We start from the raw sequence: 19870 nt of genomic DNA, 5'->3' as shown, positions 1-19870 counted from the left end.
ATAGATAAAAGAATATAAATGGGGAGGTTCCATTTCCATAGCAAGGAAAAAAGATTTATGTACAATTCATGTTACCTATCAAGCAATTTCCAAAATTGCAGCAGAATCCCCAAACCGAATTCAGCCACGTTGCTCCTCAGCAGTTATCCTTTAACAACATATACCTAATTCCCTATCTCTTTTGGCAATTCTTCCACTAAACCTCATTTACATGATTAGATTCTATATTCTTACAACATCTACCCATTTACATTTCCTGATCCCCAAGGACCCTCCCCTCACTCAATTCAGCAGATCAAATCTCAAGCAGAAAAGCAGAGCTGATAGTATTAATCCAATAAATTGCAGCCCAAGCAGAATCCACAAGTTGAAAGCAAGCTTTAACAATCCAAAGACTGAATCACAAGCCGCCGTCGATCCAGCTGAAATCAGAATCACACGGAAATTTCAGATAAACTTTAAAGACATAATAAATGTCCACAAAACAATTTCACTATGCTGCTACAATGCTTTATATGGTTTAGCTTATGTATGCTGAATAATGTAGAAAGACAAGTAAGCTTTGGTGAAACTTGCTACTGTTTCTTACATCAATACAGGCCAAAGAGAAGGACAAATCAAAAGATAAATGAGCACAAATTTTGTAAAGAAACAAACTACAAATATTAAAACAACAGCAAAGGAGACACAAGCATGGGAACCTGAAAGTCCTCAACCTATTCTAATCAACCAAATCCTTCTTTTTCTGTTCCCCCAAAACCATCTTATGTCAGTTTCTGATACTTTAGGAGTAGAAAAAGGAACAAACAAGGCGGCTATAGAATTATAACAATCAGGATAGCAAATAATCAGTGAAGCTGAGAAAACAAGAACTACTAGTGCAATCTGGGGCTCCCTCAAGGGCAGTAGTAACCAGTAAAAAGGAAGAAGTATCTGTTTACCAAAAATCTGAGGAGAAAGGACAAAGGACATATATGTTCATTGTAAGAAAATTACCATATGCAATCCACCACCATTTTTGACTTCTTTCTGCCAGCTCACAATTGTGGACATTCTCAAAGCCAGAATGCCAATCATTTCACATGAGCTCTGAACCCAAAAGTATACAAAAACACCCAAGGGTAGTCATTGCATGCTATAAGGCTTCAAGGGTGATTGAGGCTTTCGTGAACACTGAAAGGACAAAAGGTGCCTCTTCTCCTGGATGAATTGTTGTCGGCACTATAGTGTAACCCTTTGGATCAGGATCAAGAACCATTTCACAAGAAATTTCCCGGGAATTTACATAATCTGTACCACCGACTGATTCATGCAAGTAAATATTATAAGCAGCACGACGACCACGAGTCTTCAGTATCCTCATCCCAATATAGAACATCATCGAATCATGGCTAGACTGATAATTCCTGAAGCCAGCTGTTGTTCTTGAGAAGCTCACACCCTAAAGATAGCCATGCAGAAGGTCAGTTTGCCTTCAGCCAACAAAAGACAACTTATCATGACCTCCAAAAATCAAAAAGGAAAATATAAACTGCACCTGAGTTAAGGTGATGAATACATGTATGGGAAATGATGCATCAGGCCCAGTGGCCCTTAATCGGAATTGTGGGTTTTGATGCCACGTATCATAATCCTGGCAGCCACCAGCACTATAACCTCGCCACTGGCCATGGACAGAATAACGCATCTCTGGCGGGTAGACACGACAAACATATATTGATCTAAAGTGTATCTGAAAGTCTTGCCAAGACATCCAGAATATACCATCTTTTGCCTGTTTGAAGGAAAATGACATGACCAATTTTCATCGAAAAAAATCTAAGGCTTTCGTATGTATGCAGCGACATATGTGCAAACCAACCAAAAATCTCATGACAAACTGATAATGTTAAATAGAGTAAGGGCTCACCTGTGGGACGTGCTTGAGTTTGTGCTTCATCCTATCAGTCCACTCTGATGATGAATCAGACCAAGGGCCATTCCATTCAACCTCACTTGCCCATGGATTCCGGATCTGAACAAGCTTGTGGCCATCTACTTCTCGTACCTGAGGAATAAGTTAAATAGAACGAACTACATTACAATTGGTTTTGACTGGTACCAAAAGAATCTTCATCTACAAGGTAGTTGACTAATACCTGCAATATTGAGTAAGCATGCCCCTGAACAATTCCACTTGAAGACACATGCACATCTGACCCTGAAGGGCTACCAGCACCTAATAAGAAGCCCTCTTGTTTGAAGCGTAACAATTGTGACCATAGCCTTCCACTTGCAAGATCAATCTGAGCTTCAGCACTTCTCATGTCAATCTCTTCGCCAGCACCTCCAGTGAGGTCCACAAGAGCATCCTGAACAAGCCCTCCTTCTAATGCTTCATATGAACCATGAAGCTTTGCATATGCCTTTTCCAATATAGATACCCATAACTCATTCAGCTTCCTGCTGGTGGCAAATGCAGGTTTACCTGGTGATTCACATGGAATCCAGTCATCCACCACAACAGGAACCCATTCCCCCTGAAATTAAAGAAACAAGAACAAAGAAACATTCATGGTTAATAAAGGTCGGGAATTGAAAAGTGATACACATGTAACAAGTGGTCAGGTGGACGATTGGAGTATCACCATTCTGTGCATGATAAAGATACTTGCTATAAGTTTTATGTCCCATGAAATAATCACCAAGGTTTTATCACAAAAGGTAGCAAAAAGGCCAAACTAGATCAACAACAAAAAGTGACATTACCTGAATACAGAAGCGAACTGTATAGATCCCTTCATCATTGTACTCTGGTGTAATTATAACTTTTGACACCTGCGAAACCTCGGCTAACACAGCAACAGCACTCAAAAACCAACAATCACCCAGTCGGCCCTGTCCAAACAAACTTAGTCATACGGCATGGAGACTAAGAGCTAAACACGTTCAATAAACAAGATGCACATGTTTGTGTGTTTTCCTTGAAAGGGGAGGGATATAGAAGGATTACTTGCACTCACAAATTTCCTTCATACCTGACAAACATCTGAGGGATTCGCAGCTCCTGAGAATAGGCATGGTCGAGAGTCCAGCTGCTTCTCCCTCACAATATCAGTGGGCCTCATCCACTCAGACACAACCTAAAGAACAAAGTTTGGTAATTTAAGAGGGAGAGAGAGAGAGAGAGAGAGAGAGAGAGAGAGGGAGAGAGAGAGAAAGAAGAAGCTGCGCATGAGAGAGAGAGAGAGAAGTTGCCTGCAACTTCAAAAGGGGATTATCAGGATCGACAAACAAGGAACGATCATGAGGAGGAAACTCTTGATCTGTAAATTGTGACTCTCCCCTTGCCAAGAGAGCTTCTTTGACAGCTAACTCAACTGAAAGCATCCGCTGATTGATTTCCTCATGGGTCTCCGTCCTATGTTTCCTCAATCTCCTAGTAAAGGAATCCACATCCACTACAACCCCATCACGGTCTGACCTCCTCTTCCTCCCACTTGAGTATTGCCCATCCCAATCTACGTCATCCCTATCATAAAGATCCACATCTGCAGGATCACTCTCCCATTCATCAACCTGAGACAAGAACATCAAGAGAGAACTCAGCAGAGTGGTTAAAATCATCAATTAACAAATTAACAAAGATAAAACACAGAGAATGGTGTTACATTAGAAGATATTAGGAATAGAAAATTTGAATAGACAAGTATGAAGCAATATAACAAAATATCAGACCCTGGAAGGAGAATCAGCCCATTGCCAATTATCATCAGGAAGATCAATTGTGTTGTAGTCAGCGGAACCCATAGCAGTAGCAAGCGCAGCAATCTCATCTTCAGTCAAACACCTTCCCCAGAGGAAAACATCCATTATGTGCATTTTGGATTCAGCTCCTTCACTATCTGACCTCCCAAAAGCATCCATGTCTATGGGTGGTCTAATGCCCACCCAAACTTCTGTTCCATCCTCCCATATACCATTTCCCACAGAGAGCGGTAGTCCTGCCTGGTAGCCATCAAAATTACCATCTAAAAAGCAATTCACTTCACCTAAATCAGCGTCAATGGTGATTGTTACAATGTGCCACCTGCAACACAATGTTTCATAGTAAGAAGGAAAGTCCAGGCAAAGCAGAAAAGCATTTGTAATGATGTAAACTTCAGTTTCAAAAGTCAATTCAAAGCACCTCCCCCCCCCCCCCCCCAAAACAAAAAACCACGCCAAGAAAAGGGTGCCCAAAAGAATAAAAAAAAAAACAATGGAGACGGAGCCATTTGCAGAGATACATACCTTCCATCTGCAATACTTGCAGCACCTATATTCCACTCCTTTGCCACAGTACTTTGTCTATCACCTTTAGTAATCAATCTAAGCCCAACTTGACCAGCTTCAATGCCTTGTTCTGAACCAGCCACAAGAATTTCCCAGCACAGTTTCTTCTGAAATTCAGTTCCCAAGAGACATATTGGCCCAGACTCAGGCTGTATCATCACAGTAACAGAAAAGCTAACTTTTTGACTCTGACAAAGGGTAAGATCAATCTGGCCGCAGTGTCTGCCACTTGTTGTGGGTTCATCATCAAGAACGCAAACAGCACCAGTAATTTTCGTCTGTTATACCACAATATACAGAAAAAAAATTAAAAACCATATTCAATCAGCAATTTCTATTCAGTAGTATCAGCAAAATAATCAAAGACCAGGCCGCTTTACCAAAGCATTCAATACATATAACAAGCACACAGATAAAACAAAGGAACAAAATCCTCTTCAACTTATCAACGACAAAAAGGATGAGGATTATTGTAGACACCAAAGATATAACTGATATTGTCTAAACAACAAGATACTAGTACATGTAGAAAAAAATGACAACCTGAAGTGCCCGACGGGATAATTGAGCTGCCCGTATGCGACGTGCAATGCTTGAGACTCTTTCACGTGCAAAAGAATCATCAAGGACAGAATCACCTCCTACAGCACGCACAGCAACTGCCATGGCAGCTGCCTCCCTATTCCCAGCGTTAGGAATTGATGACAAAAGAGTAGCCTCTATCTCCTTCCATTTCCGTTCTTCCTTTTCCAGAAGAGCTTTCCTCCTTTCTTTACCCCTCCCTTCCTCTTCACGTCTCTGCATTAACATTTCCTCTTCCATCTCCTTCTCTCTTATATAACTGCACATGTCAAAACAAGGTATATTTACAAAATTACTAGGATTATTATGGCTTTATGTATAAATCAGGCCTTGAAGAGATAATACTGGATATAACTCTGCTGGAAAGATTAGAAGCATATAACCTGCTGAAAAAGGAAGGATTTACCTCTCCTGTATGATTTCAAATTGTCTACGGTCTTCTGGAAGCCATTTCTTAATCTTCTTTGCAGTTAAATCTGAAAATCCTATGCTGTCAAGGAAAAGTCTTAGGCGAACTTCATCCTGAAAGACAAGGAGAAAAGACAGGATTTAGAAAAGCAAAAATAAGCATATAACCTTGAAAATTAAGCATTCTAGCCACTTATAAAAATCACCTGCACTCGCTCAGCCTTGGCAGTCAAACCAAGCAAAAGAAGCAAATAACCACCAAACTTGTCCCACATATAGACCCACTCAGTATCAATTGCCTCTTCCAAAGCTAGAATTCGGGCATGTGCGCACATTTCTCTTCTGTGTCCTATATCACTGGCTGCATCATGCCTCAGTATCCTCCTGTTTCTTAGCCTACGGAAGAATGATCCTGCAATCAGCTCTTCATTTCTCAAACGGTCTCTCAATTTCATGACATCGGCTCTAGGAAGCACAAAATTGCCAGCCCTATCCCGTGTTGCAGTAGGATCTCCTACCAAAAGGGCAGCTGAACTGGCAGACCTCTGTGGAGCAGAGTAAGTTCCAGATAACGCATTTCTGGTCTGCATAAAGAATGCAAGTATCTCAGATCACGACTAGTGCAAGAACAAGCTATACAACAAACACTTTTTGCCTATTACGCCACAAAAAACAACTCAAACTTCATATGGTTAAAATGCCATGAGAAAAAGTCGTGCAAAAGTTTTGCACAATTAGAAATTACAAAAGTCTTGCCATGAGTTAAACAACTTCAACTTTGAAACAGCAAATTTCTAGCAAAAGTCTTGCACAATTAAAAATTACAAAATTATTTTAACCAGAAAAAACATGACTGCATAGGAAAAGTAATGATCCATACTCCTGCCAAATAAGAATATCACTGCAATTAAGAAAAATGACTCTAATTATTATCCAAAATACACTGTGCTCTAGATAACACAAGGAAAATTTATTCCAAAAATTTAAACAATGTTACGTTGACTGCCTAAAGGGATGACCCTAAAACTTTTGCCAGAGAGAACAAGTTGTAATCCACTCAAGTGAAGATGAGCCTATTTAACAATCTCTTGTGCATATCAATGTCCAAACGATATTTAAGATCATACAGCCTCTCCTGCCTTTTGGCCACCATAAATTAGAATTAAGGTGCTCCTAGTCTTAACACTGCTAGTAATCACATGGTCTGATCCCTTACCAACTATGACACACACACTGTACTAGCTCAACAATAGAAGCACACCAGACAACTAGCACTCATGATTACCATTCAAGCAATCCCAACAAACACAATCCAGATCAATATCTTGCAAGTCTCACATCTCTTACCAATCTAGAGGAGGATAATTAGATAGAATCTTAAAATGCAACAAAAAGTATCAAGATTTATGATTCATGCTTTAGCATGAATAACTGTAAACAAATACTGATGATATAGCCTGAATTGCATTAAAGATCCACATTTCCAAACCCATTAATGTGGACACACTCTGTGTGTCTGTGTATTTTCCTGTCTAAAAAGACAAGGCTTAGCAGACACGGAGTAGTTCGCATAGCAAAATAATTGATGAAAACTTCAGTGCATGTTTATCATAAGTTTGCTGAAGTAGGTGATTTTCCACATCCTCTAAAATCTAATCCAACCACCCTTCTTTAAGATCAGTCCCCACATTATGCAATTTGTGACAAAACAGAATAACTGCATTTTAGAATGTTCAGAAAGTATAACCAAGTGAAATACTGCAGCTCCTTAATCCAAAAAGGGTATGAAAACTGTAGAGCGCAGAATCAGAAGGAAGACCAAGGAGATAATGGTGAGTAGCATTTGACCACTAGAGTTGCACATTCCCAGGATTCTGTATGGATTTACAACAAAATGGGCCTGAAGAGAAGCAAAGCACCTTAGTAGCAGATCGAGCAATTGCCTGCACTACAGTTTCCTTGCTGAGGAAGTGAACAGCATCTTCCACCATCTGATTATAAAGGTTGTGTCAGACAATGAATAGGGAAGAGCACATTGAAAGAAAACCAATACAAAGATAAAATTAGTTGGATGCATATCAGATTTGTGATTTAATGCGCAAACCTCAAGAGTTAAACATGGTCGAGAGACAGCAAATCCAAAAGCCACAACAAGTGTAATAGCCGAAACCGCAGCACCAGCAAAGGGAGGATATATCTTCAAACTAGCAACAACGCCCCAGCCCTCAATAGCCAGTGCAATTCCATAAAGCAGAAGAAATGCAGCACTGTGAATTTAGCCACAACACCGCCGCATGTAAAATACAAAACAGGCCAATTTTTGGGAGAAATATGAAGGAAATCAAAATTATTAGTGGCCAATTGATGTCAAAAATGAAGATACTTTATCATACCTGACATTTTTCCCAGAATCTGCATGCGCATCATAAATATACACAGGTAATACCCTTGGCGAATAAACGACTATAGGAGGTGAAAGCAGCACCTTTAAACAAAAGGAAAAAGAAATTAGTACCAGAATAATTAATTCGGAAAAATATCTAGAAGTGAAGAGTAAATGCATTTCAGCATAGATAAAGCCCTGATTTGCAAGAGAAAGTGAAATTGAATAGCATGCGTCAATCTGGAATTCCATAATGAGAATTTACTCACGGTCAACGCCCTTCCAGCCAGAAGGAAAAGAAATGAGAAGTAACCAACAGAGGCACCTACAAAAGCTTTCTCTGAAATAATGAAACAAAGATAAAAAGGAAGAGCCCAAAGTCAGGATAAAAGATTAAACAGTAGTAATAAAGCCTGATCTTCCTCAGGGATAAATGGAAATGAGTCTTTACCTTGAAACCATCCAACTATAAATGCTGCCAGGGCCAAAAGGAATGCAAGGAAACATACAAATAACATCTGCGCCCTTGTCAAATAAAAATTATTTGTAGCCCAATAGTGTATAACACCAATAGCCAACACAAGGAGGAGGAGAACTAGAAGAAATGCCGCCCCTATCTGAAGCAATACCCGAAAGTAACCAAAAAAAAAAAAGATGTTATGCACATGCAAGAAGGTGAAAACCTGCAAGAAACAATACCATGTTATGCTCACTTACCGTCCATGGTTTAACTGTTACAATAATGGCTGAAATTGCACCAAGCAATAGAAGAAGACCAATGAAGATAAATGCATAAGCACCTCGTGAAAGTTTCCAATTATCATCTTTCCTGCAAATGAGGTTTGTAGCAGATACCAGTTTATTCAAATCTTAACTTTCACTTACTCGTGTAGATGCCAATATCAGGGAATGCTATAACAAATCAAGCTTAGTAAGGTCTGTTGCTCAGAGTTAAAGAATTACATACCACTTGAGTAAACCAGAACAAAGTGACAACAGTGCAGGAATACAAATTAATGGAAGCAGGGCAGCAAGGAAATCAGCCTTTGTTGGAACATGGTCATCGCTGGAACTTACAACCTCCAAGTAGGATGCACCACAAAAAGCCACAAGCACAGCTATAAACATAAGAACAGAAACAAACATGTTAACAAGAAATAGAATAGCAATATAGAGTGGGAGAAAAAAACATATTGAGAACAAAGAGTCATAGAGGACAATGAAGACATTACCAGCAAATGTACCAATGCATATAGCAGATGAGAGCGAGAACTGGTAAGTTGCAAACCATGAAACAATTGGCAATGTACCAGTAATCAGCAAAGCAATCGCCGAAGCCATTGCCCAGCCAAGGTATACAGATGAAGTATAAGGTGTTGTGCCGCTGTTCTCTCCACCAGTCCACCCAGTGTAGCCTAAAACATCCAATGGCTTTGCAGATACTATAGCACCCAGAGCTAGTACAGACCCAGCAAACAAGGCAATGCAGATCAAAAGAACAACACCCTGCAAAAGCATAATTAAGTTGTTACTCTAAATTTAGACCTACAAAATGAAATAGAAAATAGAGCAGACAATCTCCAATAAGGCCATTTTCAACAAATGATACCAACTTCCATCATTGCGTGTATTATCATTCAAAAAGTAGAACATAAGAGTAAAGTCGAGTCTCACATCAAGATGCTACACAATAGGCAGGAAACAACCATTACTTACACTTCTGTAATGATTAAGCAAATTCTTCTTCTTATTGGACAACAAATTGCTGGAAAACATAAACAGAAATTCAAATAGGCAAAAGACTAGACCTCTTTCATTCCCAAAATCTGATGAGTGCCTGTATGACCAGCATTATCAACTCTGGAGACCCAAAACTGGTAACCGTTGCGAACCCATATAGGAAAGGCAATAGACAGGCATGCCACCATGAGAGGTACCGTCAAAGACAATCCAAGAAGAACCGACGACTTGCTGAAGAACAGACGTTAATAAAATGTTCAAATAACATTCATGATTGGAATTACAACTGCATCACCACAAAGGAAAAGGAACAAAAGAAAGAAGCCAGAGTTCCATTTGAACAATTTAGATAATTCTAAATTCAGATTTGATCCAAGTACAAATAGATTAACATTCTATAAGCATGACAAAAGAAATCTTTCTAGTCAAAGACATGCAATAGGCATGAAAGATAAATTTTAACAAATGCAAATCAAATATTTACTTTTAGCAATGCGATATGAAACAAAAATAGATCCTTTTAAGTTTGCTTTCATTAACCCAAAATTTACAACAATCTACTGAGATTATAACTTTTTACCTATTTTACAACTCTACCTTGAGCAAATCAGAGATATGTGCTAGAATCATGAACAGCAGTTCAGTAACATCTTGTATAAAGTCCATAAATCATTTCAAAGATACATTCCCCATGAAAAATGATGCTTTGACTTCATTATGCCCTTGGGTCCTAAGGCTGATACAAAGAAGAGAGGGAGGGAGGAGATGTTTGTGAAATATTTTCTACTATACTGCCATCCCAATCATTATCTCAAGAGATTGGTTGAGTCAATTCTAGGCCAGAGACCTGTCACTCAACTTTTATTCTGCAGTTTACTCTATATACAAGTAGATATAAATAGATGATTATGTTAGGTGGTCTAGTCCATTACTAAATTATGGAAAGGAGAAGATCACCCAGGCATGATTAAGACAAGCAAAGCAGTTGACAAGAGTTTCCCACTTTTATTATAATTAAGCTTTCTGGAATTTTGTTTCTTTTTATTTAGCTTTCCTCAACTACATTCCGACTCAATTTACACTTTTTGGTGCTTCAATATTCGGTTGTGCATGAAATATGCGAAGAAAGCTTGAGAAAAACCTTTCAAATTCTTTTTCAAAAAATATTACATTTTTCATATTCTTTGGTTCCTAATGATATACAAGAATCTCTACTTTCAAACAACTACAGAATAAGAATCACCCAACCCAAATGAGTTGGTCAGGCTTACTAGGGGACTACTCAGCTAATTAGTCAAAGTTTATAATATTGCTCAAGTCATAAATAAACATTGTAACTGCTTTGTATCATTTTTGAGGTTAAGCCACTTCTCACTTCTCTAAATTGTCTTTCTTTTAGCAAATTCAGGTGTTCTCTTATAGTCAGAGTTGCCATGTTAACTGGCTAGTGAAACAAATTTGAATATGTTACAGATTCTCAGAGTCCAACACCTGGTACCCATTTCAAATCCTGCAGTGCAGAATCACACTTATACTACATTTTTTGTTACTGCCCAGGGACGCTTCCTAAGTACAATGCAGTAAAATAATTAAAAATCTCCTCAGAATCTTTAGACCCAAAACATACCTCAGTAAGGGTCAAAAGCTGTGTTAGGAAACGTCTTGATGCAACATGTAATGAGCAACTTTGTTACATTTTGTGCTCTGACTAAAGTACAATTAGCCATATTTATGAAATTTAGAACCACAAAGAGCAGCTCCATTTTAACATCAGGACACAGAAAAACGGATAGAAGACAATCTCATAAACACAATTGTCTGACCAAAATTAATCATGTGAAAATCAGAAACTCATCAAGTTTGAAGAGGAAAAAAATTAAATATGCAACTCATGATTCATAAAAAGTTATGCAATATCAAATATGCAACTCATTCAATTTAAAAAACAGTACCATACTGCAACATAGTGGGTTTATACCTCAAGAAGGAAAGCAGCAAACCAACACAAGTACTCAGCATCCAAGCAATAAAGCCATACTGCAGAGAAAAGAGGAAAAATACTATTCCTTAAAACAATCTGGGAAAACATTTAAAACCTCAGTGCAGAAGAAACAGCAAACTTATTGATTGCTCAAATGAAAATGTATATGCTGCCAAAGCTATGCAACAGACAGCGAGCAGAAGAAATATAGATGCAGGCACAATTTTTTTTATCACTATCACTAGATTGAAAAGGCAAGCATAGTTACAAAGATGCATATTTTAATTCGCTAGGTAATAGGCACAAAAAGGTCTGCACTAGATATGATACTATCCAGCAATGCAATGCCCTAAATGGTAAGAAAACCCCTTGAAACAACAAAATTAAATCATATGCACCTTCCGTGGTTTTGATGTCATGACCAACTCTTCAGCTTGAAGTGACCGAAGAAATGCCATGATTGCACAGACAACAGGAGACAAAAGCAGCACCGCACAGCCAAATTCAAACTATAGTTGTCAACCAAACTCGTAATTGATTAGTATGTCCAGAAACATGTCAACAACATATAGGTAAAGATAGCACTGATAATAAAGCAAGCTCTTGGAAGTAGCAGCAATCTAACCTGTTGATGATTGGCATTTATGAGTCTAACTGGCTTTGGGCGAAAGACGGCCACAATGACAGTCTCAAGGATGAATACTAAGCTGAAGAGGACCCATGCTCGTTCTGGTGTACCTGCTATGTGGTGCAGAATTAGTCTGCAGAATTGAAGCCACTTCTCCAATCCTCTGAGTCTGAGTTCTTCTGAAAATGAAATTTGATTTGGCAGCACGTTGCCAGCACTGTTTGTCTCAATTATTGTCACATCGGTATTGTCACGATGGTCTCTATCTGCATCCAAACTACTCCTCTGAAGCAGTGCAAGGATCATTGGGTCCAACCCATTTTCCTTTAGCATCATAGCAAAATTAGGATCTAGTCCTTTATTTTGCAATAAGCTAGTAATTTCATGTTCCCCTTGTCTTACTCTCTTTTTCAACATAGAGGCAATTCTTGGGTCACAAAGCTTCTCCTGGAAAGAGAGATCCAAATTCAACTCCAGGGCTTGCTGATTGATAGAAGTTGATGCACTAGACTCGCAAACTTGGCTTTCCAGGCCACTGCTAGAACACACTACCAAAGAGTTATTGTAGTCATAATTTCTATCAGCATTCATTAAGCCTACTTCAGGTTCTTGAACTACCGAACGACACGAACTGCTATGTAATACTAAACTGGGTCGTCCACTATCTATGCTCTTATCACTATTGATCCCCTCAACATTATTCCAACCACTAGTATCACCAGGGCAAGGACCTGCACTGTTACCAAGGTGGCCAGCATCGGCACTACTGCTTCGTTTGACACTTGAACCGCAGCCATCAGAAGAGCTAGATGAACTGTTTTGTTCTTTTTTCCGAAAACCCTCTCGGAGGCGAATTACAGTGCTCTGCAATGCATCTCTTCTAGCAGCTAATGGATTTGTGACTGAAAAATGCCGTGAAACAGCAGCACCAAGTAGAACAGATGCTACAACTGCATAGCTCACACAGTGTCCTAGATACCTGTAAAAAAATGTGTACAAAACATTGAAACCACAAAGCGGATTGTGCTTTCTATGAGATTTGCCAAGCAACAAATGTTATACAAACCAGTAATGAACCCCAAAGCATATCAGGAAGACACGAGCAGTGCCAGCAACAAAAAGTACTGCAACACGGCTTTTAAGAAGCTGAAAACCATATAAGCATGCCCCCATGTTCCAATCTGACAGGAGTTAAAAAGTAATAGTAAGAGATGACATACAGCTGAGCAATTTAACATTTATTACCTGCAACTTGCCAAAGAAACCAGCAGACAAATACAGAGAGAGAGTCAAAAGAAGAAGCAACAGCAAGATTCAGAAAGCTGATGTACCAAGAATGATCACAGCAGCTGACGTAATAGCTCCAAGCCAGTGTGACTGCTTAGCAGTTAGACCATATAAGACAGAATATACAAAAAGCACAAGAAGTGAGCCAACATATAGAAGCCCAAGATGCAAGGCCCTGCATAGACAAGAAAACACAAAAATATGGGTTACTCTAAGACTTCTAACAGGTAAAGATAACACAACATAGAAAAAGAATCTGATAATCACCAGTTAACGCATTAAAGACCTCAATGCAAATTCAAAACACCATGCATCCATTTGAATTATTTAACGAATATATAGAAGGACATCATTTCTTTAAGCCAAGATACAAACTTAAATGAACTGAAATGTAATCAACAGAATCTCTACAGTGCATAACATATTTGAACTTGCCTCCTAGATTGCCGAGGATATAACTCATTGGGATCTGGTGGTTCCTGTAAGCATGCCACAGGGCCGACTTCAATACAATCTGAGTAAGCAAATTTATATGCCTTCCGCACATATTCATCCACATTCAAGCCATTGCCTGTCAAAGTCAATAGTATAAGAATCTATAAGTAGCAGGACAGAGGAATTAAAGAGTTAGGAAGAAATATATCAAACTATTCAGACACGTGGCAAAACATACCATTGAAGACCATTCTACATATAAACAGCATATTGATAGCCAGGGCAATTGCTGAGACACCAAAGAAAAAGCCTGAAGGTGAATAGCGTTCTGATGCTCTAGCACCGGCAGTAACATACACTGCACAGAGTTCATATGCACAAAGCAAACCAACCGCTAGAAGAAGAAAAGCAGCAACTGCTCCTGCAAAAATAGGCATCAATTCCAGTATGTCAGCCAATCCCTTTTTCACAAGGACGAAGTTTAATGATTAGCACATATCATTGCTAAATTACAAAGATAAAACATAAACATAAAGCAACGAATGCCATTTTGTTGACAAGAACAAGAAGGAAAACCCTGCATTACCATTTCCTGAAATCAAGAAAAAGTTCCATTCTAAAAAGGATGATAAGCTCCATGATCTAAAATGAGTATTTAGAGCACTGTAAAAAGCTTCACAGGCAACTGAAAGTGGTTATAATGTAAGTCAGAAGACATGAGACTCTTATGACACGTATTTTACATAAAAAATCACAGTTCAAATGCACAGCAGCCTGTGGAGGCCTTAAGTCAACAAACTAGAAGAGCTATAACAACTGGAAGGCTATTTTTTGGACTCTGGACATCAGAAGGATATATTCTTTACTAAAAGATGTGTTTAGAGATAACATGGTTCCACGGAGAACCATTACAAGAATATTTTGTACTGAAATCATCCAATTAAATGCATAAATGCTGTGGAATTTGGATGAAAAAGTCAAACTTAAAACATAAAAAATGACATATCTGGAGGAAAAGATAACAGACTCCTTTACTTGGTATTCAAAGTGATTATCAGCTTGGTACCACCAAATATACATAATAATAAGACTATTGGTTTTACATGCCCCTCATTTCCTATATTTTCATTTTTTTTAACCCTTCCTTTATCCATGTAATTTGTCTCATGATATATGTTCTTGACCCCTAGCTTCATCACTTGCAAGGTAAAGAAGACTCTGCTTCCGAGGTAGTCAACCAAACGTAACTTGCATCACTCACAGAAGCTCTATTCAACAGTGTAGGAATTTGTTAAGTGGAAGATGAAGTATGGCCTTCAAAAAAGAAAGACCGTGTCTGATAGCTGCCCCACACCCCTACTGGATGGCTTATACCTTCAAATAATGTCAAGTCAAATCAAATGTATTCACCCTGTTGATGCTACTTATAACCACATGTACTCGTATGTCAAGAGAAAAAAGTTGTCTGATTCTGCAAATGTACGTGGAACGTTTAAAGCTAACTCAGCCAACTTTTTCAATGAAATTCTGACATTTAAAAAAAATAAAATAAAATAAAAAAGGTGTGCACTACTATAACAATTCCCCAACAACCCTTTAACAAAACGGAAGACCTTTCCCATTAAAACACATATCAGTTAAACAGAGAACTTCTCCAGAATCTAGTTGTAAAATCTCATTCCTTTTACCACTTTTTGGGGGACAAGGACACATGACATCCAATATACAAGTAACCAGATGAATTCATAAATAAAAAGAAGTTCAAGCAATGTTGTGTTCTACATATTTTAAATAGCCTTGATTTAAAAGCAAACCATTATTTTGGACGGATCAGCAAAACTGAACGTGCAGAAGTCTGCATGATTGAGTTGTCAGCATGTAAAGTGTAAATCATGCTGATAAGATTAAAAAGCTATAGAATTATAGTCAACTAACTTGAGAAAAAAAAATGCACGAGTCTGCCAAAAAATAATTAGTTTTTTTGTTTCTTCGTAATGCGCTTCATCAATTAGAGAGTTTCAACCTGATTATTCTTTAAAACTTGTACACATACAAAAATTTGTAAGTTGTCTTGTACTAAATAATACAATCAAGGTAATAATTTTTCATGAAATAAATAATAAAACCAACATATTACATACTTGAGCTTTGCCATTGTGTCCTCCACCAAAGCATTATTGCGTAGAAAGCTAACAGAAGAGCAATACCAGCCATTATTACAGCCAAACCAATTATATCTCGACCAAGTATCAAAATCAACCAGCATCCCCACAAAATGAGCACTGCAACTGGAGAAACGACAATTATCCATGCAGAGAAGGATAGAAAACCACATAATACTCCCAACTGAGGCCCTTGCAAGAATCCAGGCCATTTTCTAGCGAAGATCCAACTGAAATTGCAAAAAATTAACAAGTACATAAAATTAAATCACTCATGAAACTCATTTTCATTTCAGCAACTTGTGAAAGATTGAACCAGTACACAACTTCTAACTAATCTATGGCGCCTATGCACAAAAGAATCAACATAAGGCGCTTTTAAAACAGAAATCCTAAGGATATCACGCAGTTTCTACTCCTTAGGAGTTCAAGTAAATCTGGGAATAGATCAAGCTGGATGCTAATAACTTGAACATAATCCATTATAAATGCTAGTAAAACACCTATTGCTCGCATTCTGTCAGAGATCATCGGAAACACAGTATTTTTACCTACAAAATCTCAAGAGATGGTATCTTACTCCAACTTTAAAATATTTCAAAAATAAGTTGTCAGATTAACGGAAAGTTGCATTTCTGACACAAACGTCCAAGCAGATAGGTACAGACAAATCTTTTCTACTGCATTGATTTGGACCAAATGTTCGTTCTATGTGCACTTAAAGAGATAATTTCTTAGCAATTGTATGACCTGATTTCCTTTTAGGAAAGCAAAATAATATTCTGTTGTCAGCCACAAAATGTAGACAGAAAAGAATATTGGAATAGCAAAAGCTATAAAAAGACAAATTAAAACCAAAGAAAAGAAAAATGGCCATGGCAGAAGACCAATGACATTAGTCAGCCTCTACATTAGATTTTTGGTGCTTTCACTGTTTGATACCGTGAAAAATACAAGAGGCCAAGCATCTTCAACATGGGCTGTAGAAACCTGAGAGATATATTCATCTGAAAATTTGAAACTCTACACAGACAGGGCAGAGGAGCAATGCCAGCATCAAAATGTATTAAAACCCCATCTAACTACAGCCTTTTTCAATAAGAATAAAACCTATATTATTAAAAAGCTTAAGCAGCAATGGATAGAGTGGCTTTGAGAATTCAGAAAGGGCATAAATTTAAAAGACCCCTGCTATTATCGTTGAGTTCAGCCAAACAATTGCCCAGAGTGCCTTCCTTTGCCACAAGATGTTAGGTCACAACGTGATACAACCAATCTTATCCTTTTGCTTCTTAAGTGACTAAACAAAATTAACCATTATCCACATGATTATCACACCACTTCTAAAAAGCTATCAGCATCCTGTTGAATATGTCCTTGTGAACCAATCGCAGTCTGTGAATCCAAAATTCTCCGAGTCTAGCCAGATAGACAAACTGGATTATGATCTACGATTATATAGACAATTGATATAAGAAGGCAACTAGGAAAAACAACCTCAAATCCTTTTTACAATGAACTGATAACCAACTGGACTGCTGTTAAATTCTTAATATAAATGTCCTTCCTGGTGAGATGAACAAACATTCTACAATAAAAACATCTCCTTTTTCATTCCAATTGCTTCAATAGGTGCGTTTGAAATATAAACACCAACTAGACTTTGAAGAAGAAATTCATGACTAAAGGAGAATAAGCAATAATTAACTACCGCTAGACAATGCAATATAACTAATATCTGACCCTCGAACTCTCCAGTGTGTATACAGCAAGAAAACTATAGCACTTATATTCACCATTTTGCAAAAGGTAGCCAAGTTCTTTATAAGCAAGTGAGAAACACATACATCTTTATCCAATGCCTCATTGGAAAAGCATTTAAAAATGCTGCTTAAATGAATATGAAGTATTAGAAGTGAATCTTACTTCCAGATAGTGGACTCCCAGGCTCCCTGATTAGACAGACAACCAATTTTGAACGTGCAAGATATAAGTTTCTTCTGTTCAGAGTTTTGGTATTGGAATCTTTACCGAACACAAGATTGATACATTTGTAGCGATTGAATAGCAACATTATATTAGAATGTCTACTACCTCTATCTATTTGCATTTCCTGTTCTAACCTCCACACCTTTTCTGTTCACTCAACGATCTGTTATTTTTTCTTTGCCTATTAGAGAATCAAGCTGGTATTTATTACAGCGTAATAAACAACTTCCAAAAGACCACATTTACTAAAATATAACTCAACTGAGCGCAACCGTAAGTGGCAGCAATTCAAGTTTCACTTGTATTTCTTAGGCACAATGTAGCAAAAAACCGGTCTTCCGCTAACTTTAAACACGTGGCGAGCTATATCTCACAAACAATAATTGTACATTTGGTTTTACATACTAACAGTAGCAAATGAAAAGGGAACAATAATAAATACTTGATCACAAAGAATCAAGAACGCAATTACTAGAGTAAAAATTTGAAGAGAAAATGCCAAACTTAAACTAGATCAATTATTACCTATAAATACGCCATGGACGCCAATTGACTGCCCAGAGTATAGCAAAAGAAGCTGAACTGAGAACAGAGAAAAGTGTCCCGGACAGTACACAAGCCAACATCAACCCATTCCTCTCCATTCCCTCCTTCCACAATCCACACACCCTTTCCTCTCTCAACTGCCAATAACAGGAAAAAAAAAAACATATGAAGCTATTTTAATGACAAAAATTCAACATTCACATGAAAATCCAAACTTCTATTAAAGGGGAAAAAAATTGATCAAAAGCTTCCTTAAAAAGGGATAAGTATAAAAATGCTAAATTGGCTACTTGTTGCTCATCCCATAGACATCAAGATCAAAACTTTTTAGCACCAGAAAGGAGTAAAAATCTTCATCACCAACTGCCCAAAAGCTAAAGAAACATAGCAAAATTAACACAGACAATTCTAATTCAACAAAAAGAAAGAAAGGGGAGAAAAAAAAAGATGAAAACTTGAGAGCCATTTACTTACTTCAGTGGAGTGGACTCAAATGAGCAGGTCATGGCCAAAGTTCTCGGTGGGCAGGCACAATTTGGAGCATTATTTGGTAAATCCCAGCTCCAAAAGTTAAGATTTTTAAGCTAATAATTCCAAAACCATAATTGAGCCTAAAAAGAAAAGCAAAAAAAAAAACTGAAGCTAGGGTTTTCTCCAGTGGGCTCCAAAGAATTTAGGCAGAGAAAGTCTAGAGAGAGGAAGGGGAGCAAGTAAAAAACAAGTCTTGGAAGTCTAAATTATGCGGGCTTGTTTCATTTCAGGTCAAGAATCAATGGAGAAATTAAACCCTACTCCCACCCTATGTGTGTGTAAATGTGTGTGTTCACACAGTAAAGTAAAAACAAAAAAGAAAAAAAGAAAAGTTAGAGGTTTGGAGAAGACAATAGAAAAGAGTAAAGGTAAGAAAAATTGAGGCTCAATGGATAATAGTAAGAAGATCTGTGAGACCTCCTGTCCTGTCCTGTCCTGCCCTGGAGGACTGCTGATGTAATTATCCTCACTTATGTTACTACAACTGAAATAAAATATTGTAACAGCCAGGTCTATCATGTCTGGTGCCGAACATTTTGTCCAAACGAGATGCTGGACCGTGATGGTACGCTCAAGTAAGATACGAGCATCAACGGCAAGGATTTAATTATGGGAAAGCATGGAGAGGCTGGGAGGGAGAGTGTGACCAATCTCCCAAATTGAGCGTAGGAGCACAAAGGTTTTCAGACAAGAATGAGAATTTTGAGGTAAATTACCAAAGTACCCGGAAACATGATTATTGGGCTAGTACATTTTGCTAATTATTAACTTACCACACACACCCACAAAAAAATAATTAATAATAATAATAAAGAGAGTAAATAAATAAAATACTCATGAGAGAGATTCTCACACAATTAATGGACTCGATTTTGTGGATGAAA

At 37.9% G+C, this 19870-nt stretch overlaps 1 protein-coding gene across 1 annotated transcript; it reads right to left on the bottom strand.

Annotated features, from left to right (window-relative positions):
- Positions 1-5: 5 nt before the first annotated feature.
- LOC113761524 (calpain-type cysteine protease DEK1) lies at positions 6-19271 on the bottom strand. Its single transcript, XM_027304550.1, has 32 exons — positions 18930-19271; positions 18435-18592; positions 15900-16150; positions 13997-14179; positions 13759-13894; positions 13368-13498; positions 13103-13217; positions 12034-13015; positions 11807-11917; positions 11406-11464; positions 9496-9658; positions 8920-9193; positions 8655-8805; positions 8405-8516; positions 8139-8304; positions 7957-8027; positions 7698-7789; positions 7409-7571; positions 7224-7295; positions 5511-5888; positions 5303-5418; positions 4858-5155; positions 4273-4592; positions 3718-4069; positions 3238-3558; positions 3018-3122; positions 2749-2877; positions 2139-2519; positions 1910-2047; positions 1538-1774; positions 997-1441; positions 6-422 (listed from the first exon to the last, which is right to left on the bottom strand). The coding sequence occupies exons 2-31, from the start codon at positions 18551-18553 to the stop codon at positions 1136-1138; spliced, it is 6432 nt and encodes a 2143-aa protein (XP_027160351.1). The 5' UTR covers positions 18554-18592; positions 18930-19271; the 3' UTR covers positions 6-422; positions 997-1135.
- Between the last annotated feature and the right edge of the window lie 599 nt (positions 19272-19870).

This window comes from Coffea eugenioides, chromosome 1, assembly GCF_003713205.1.
Source record: "Coffea eugenioides isolate CCC68of chromosome 1, Ceug_1.0, whole genome shotgun sequence".
Lineage (NCBI taxonomy): Eukaryota > Viridiplantae > Streptophyta > Magnoliopsida > Gentianales > Rubiaceae > Coffea > Coffea eugenioides.
The sequence above is the reverse complement of the archived record's forward strand: the minus strand, read 5'-3'. Positions and strand labels throughout refer to the sequence as shown.

What these genes read in the sequence shown, in the direction of transcription:
- LOC113761524 (XM_027304550.1), bottom strand. Translation starts at nt 18,553, where the DNA reads ATGGAGAGGAATGGGTTGATGTTGGCTTGTGTACTGTCCGGGACACTT. An exon ending in GACACAATGGCAAAGCTCAA is followed by an intron (nt 14,180 to 15,899) that starts GTATGTAATATG and finishes CTATTTTTGCAG; the next exon opens with GAGCAGTTGCTGCTTTTCTT. An exon ending in TGACATCAAAACCACGGAAG is followed by an intron (nt 11,465 to 11,806) that starts GTGCATATGATT and finishes TTTTCTCTGCAG; the next exon opens with TATGGCTTTATTGCTTGGAT.